The sequence below is a fragment of the Borostomias antarcticus genome, assembly GCF_949987555.1.
Source record: "Borostomias antarcticus genome assembly, chromosome: 10".
Classification (NCBI taxonomy): domain Eukaryota; kingdom Metazoa; phylum Chordata; class Actinopteri; order Stomiiformes; family Stomiidae; genus Borostomias; species Borostomias antarcticus.
The window spans coordinates 24,309,371-24,313,445 of NC_140243.1; the positions used below are offsets into that span (position 1 = coordinate 24,309,371).

At 46.7% G+C, this 4,075-nt stretch overlaps 1 protein-coding gene across 1 annotated transcript in view; it reads left to right on the top strand.

The window, feature by feature from the left end:
• Positions 1-2,115: 2,115 nt before the first annotated feature.
• Positions 2,116-4,075, top strand: part of trak1a (trafficking protein, kinesin binding 1a) — a gene marked incomplete at its 3' end in the record, with an annotated part of 15,093 nt that continues 13,133 nt past the window's right edge. Inside the window, exons 1-3 of the mRNA XM_084444655.1 lie at positions 2,116-2,192; positions 2,977-3,093; positions 3,364-3,464. Coding sequence (XP_084300781.1) covers positions 2,142-2,192; positions 2,977-3,093; positions 3,364-3,464 — 269 coding nt within the window. The 5' untranslated portion in view covers positions 2,116-2,141. The remainder of the gene's footprint in view (positions 2,193-2,976; positions 3,094-3,363; positions 3,465-4,075) is intronic.

Below are 4,075 nucleotides of genomic sequence, written 5' to 3' on the forward strand. Positions count from 1 at the left end.
TTCTCCTCAAAGGTCTGTAGGCTACGTCATCACCAATCACTTGGTAGAAGTAGAAGAAGTTCACTAGTAGAAGTTCAACGAACAACATGAGTGGATATAAACACAAAACACAGAACAACATGAGCGGATATAAACATAAAACACAGAACAACATGAGCGGATATAAACACAAAACACAGAACAACATGAGCGGATATAAACACAAAACACAGAACAACATGAGCGGATATAAACACAAAACACAGAACAACATGAGCGGATATAAACATAAAACACAGAACAACATGAGTGGATATAAACACAAAAGTGGAGCTCAAAAAATGAAAAGAAAAGGGAAATCTGGAACAAGAAAACCCAATCTGCCAAAATTAGACCCATATTTTGTTGGCCATCATCATTCAGTCTCCACGTCGCGCTCGTTCTCCAAACAAAAACTAATTAAAAACTGGATTGGCCGTATGTGTGTGAATGTGTGCGATGTAATGAAGGCAAACTTGATCTAATAGGCTAACTCGTTCCGTCACTGTGTGTAGGCTACTATTTGCGCATGTAAGGGCCCATGGCGAATCCGTATCCAGGGCCATGTGCTCATGATGATCTGTCCATGCCTGGGATTAGGTGTCAGTTCAGTTAACGTTGTGTGTGTGTGACCGTGTATGTCTGTACTGTATGTATGTGTGTGTGTCTATATGTGTATGTATGTGTATGTGTATATATGTGTGTGTGTGTGTATGTGTGTATGTGTGTGTGTGTGTGTGTATGTGTATGTGTGTGTGTGTGTTCTTGTTCTCTAGGCACTCCCTATCCTCCCATTAATGATTGCCCTTAGTCTGAGGAGGGGAGTGCTGGCGAGGCGTCGCCCTGGGAGCAGAGAGCTGCTAAAGACACTGGTTGACTGGTGTGTGTGTGTGTGTGTGTGTGTGTGTGTGTGTGTTGCTCAGGTCCTAGTTAGTTTCCTTGGTTGTCGAGTCGACACACCCCTGTAGATGGTGCATCCTGTTGTCGTGAAGCTGGCTGGTCAGAAGGAGAAGCCTGCTCCCTCCTACAGGGGGCGCAGCTGGAATTAGCGTGAGGTCATATTAAAGTACCGTTGCCTCAGATCAAAGTACATGCCCAGATGTTTTCATATGGATCAGATGTGCCCTTGTGAAGACTCCTAGGTGTTGGTCCTCTATGTAAATATGAGCGCTGCAGGTTCCATTCCTATTTATGTATTTACTTGGTTTCCTACCGGACTGCAGAAGCATAGTCTGAGATGAAAAGGGAACAAATTCACCTTTGTTTACCTTTGCTTACTGGGAGAAGGGGATTAGTTTGTCAAGCACAAACCCAACCCTCTCCACATAGGGCTGGGTTCTGTTGTTAGTTGCTGTGTGTTACCTGTCATGTGGGTTGTGCGCGCATGCGTGTGTTTGTGTGATGTGTGTCTGTGTGTGTGTGTGTGTGTGTGTGTGTGTGGTGTTGACGTCTAGGAAACCTGATAAGACCATCATTAGGAGATAAGAAATGCTGGATGGAGAGAGCGAGAGAGCGAGGTCGAGTAATAGCGAGAGAGGGTAATACTGTGTGGTTCCCCATAGAGGAACGAGGATTAGTGAAGGAGCCAGCTCAGACTATCGGCACATGCCCCGATCTGAAGCAGCAGAGAGAGGACCTGACAGAGAGCAGGGATCCCTACTCAGCTGTGACGAGGTGGTAAACGTGACAACTCGCTCAGGTGTCCCCCACGTCGCCATGGACACAGCCACACAGAAACTCTGAGAATATCTACACTCAACTGTGCTGCTGGTGTCGTGTGTCCAGATCCACATTTGATCAGATCCAACGGTTCAACATGTTCACGCTCTTAAGTTTTCATCGTGCAAATGGTGGCCATGCCTTTATAAGGTAGTGACAAGCGAACGTGACTGAAGTTTAAAAAAAACTCTCTCCCTCCCTCTTCTCTCTCTCTCTCTCTCTCCCTCCCTCTTCTCTCTCCCTCCCTCTTCTCTCTCTCTCCCTCCCTCTTCTCTCTCTCTCGCTCCCTCTTCTCTCTCTCTCTCTCTCTCTCTCCCTCCCTCTTCTCCCTCCCTCTTCTCTCTCTCCCTCCCTCTTCTCTCTCTCTGTCCCCTGCAGTTCTCTGTGCTGAAAGAGTGGGCCAGATGACGAAGACGTACAGTGACATAGATGCTGTCACCCGTCTGCTGGAAGAGGTAAGGGACAACGGCGCAACGGCAACGCTTATCAAAGGTCGAAGGTCACGGGTGTGGTCATCATACGGTATCTGTTCTCAGCGCAAAACACTGCGTGCAGTGTCACTGCCTTCATCAGAGATATTCAAACCATGGCTTAAAGATTGTTGAGGAAATGAACCATGTCTCCCTGCCATGCGAAGCTGGAGGCGGTGGCCTATAGATCATCAGAGAACAAGGCAGTGTTGTGACACTGAGGTCACTCTCTCCTCCTGCATGGCTAGATGACGTTAGGATTTGCATGGCTACCCAGACGGTGACAGTGACAGTGACTGTAGATCACGTTCCCTATGTTGCTGGTGCAGAGCGATGAGCAGACTCTCCAGAAGACCCTTAATACCAAAATAGAGGCGATCAAAAGTACCTCAAAAAAGTCTTAAATAGTAGTTGTGTTCTGTATTCTGATTCCACAACGGTCTTCTGTGTATTACAGTACTGTAGATTGAAATGGAACCCCATTGCTCAAAGCTGTTTCAGGATAGGTAGGCAACAATGGTCCCACTTAGTCCTTTGACTCTACTGATACTTGTTAATTGTACATGTGAAACCTACAGTATCTGTAATTGAGCACATCACAGAGCCGGCAGCAACATTGTATATTTACATGTGACAAATAAAGATTTAAATCTGCTGGGTCCAACTGGGTTTCACCAGCCCGCAAGCCAACCAATCATCTGTCTTACTCTAACCAATCACCTTCCCCTCTGCCCTGCTTAACCAATCATCTCTCGCCGTCTCCCTGCAGAAAGAGCGTGATCTGGAGCTAGCGGCCCGTATCGGCCAATCACTACTGAAGAAAAACAAAACTCTCACTGAGAGAAATGAGCTACTGGAGGAGCAAGTGGAGCACATTCGTGAGGAGGTGTGTGTGTGTGTGTGTGTGTGTGTGTGTGTGTGTGTGTGTGTGTGTGTGTGTGTGTGTGTGTGTGTGTGTGTGTGTGTGTGTGTGTGTGTGTGTGTGTGTGTTTGAGATGCAATGATGTTGACAGATAGATGTTGTGGTGTATTATGTTACCTCCAGGAACACCACTTAACCCCTCTCCCATGTCTCCTCTCTCATGTCTTATTTTCTCTCTCTCCCTCCCTCCCTCCCTCCCTCTCTCCCTCCCTCCCTCCCTCTCTCTGTGTCTAGGTGTCACAGCTGCGTCATGACTTGTCTATGAAGGATGAGCTGCTCCAGTTCTACACCAGCGCAGCGGAGGAGAGCGAGGGAGAATCAACCACCTCCACCCCGTGAGTCCTGCTCTCTCACTGTACCGTGGGCACATGGGATCTGTAGTTCTTTTGGTCAGAATCAGCCCCCACGACACTGGAAGTCGTGCTCTCTCACTGTGGGCACATGGGATCTGTAGTTTACCGGGTCTGTGAGGGGAGTGTGAGTCATGCTGGCGGACACAGCGGGGTTTCTGTTACAGCGGAGATAAAAGATTGATCCACTCTGTCATCCACCCCTGCTAGACATGAATTATGCATGCTGTATGATCTCTGTGTCCAGATGACATGTGGAGCGCTCTCTGCTTATTGTAGCACCCCATGCTTCTGTCATGGTTGAATACCTTCATGTACAGTACCTTCCCACACACACAAACACACATACAGTACATGATGTTTTTTGTGTCTGACCTTCCTCTCTCAAGGTCAAGTTTAAGTAAAGTCAAGTTTAAACTCAAGTTTATTTAAGAGAGATTCAAGATTCCTTTATTTGTCAAATGTCATGTACTGTGTACAGTCACAGTGAAATGTGGCTGCCGGCTCCAAGATTATGCTTGATTACAGATAAACTATATATATTACAAATTACAAATTTACCAGTTACAAAGTTTACAAAGTAACATTAATTACAC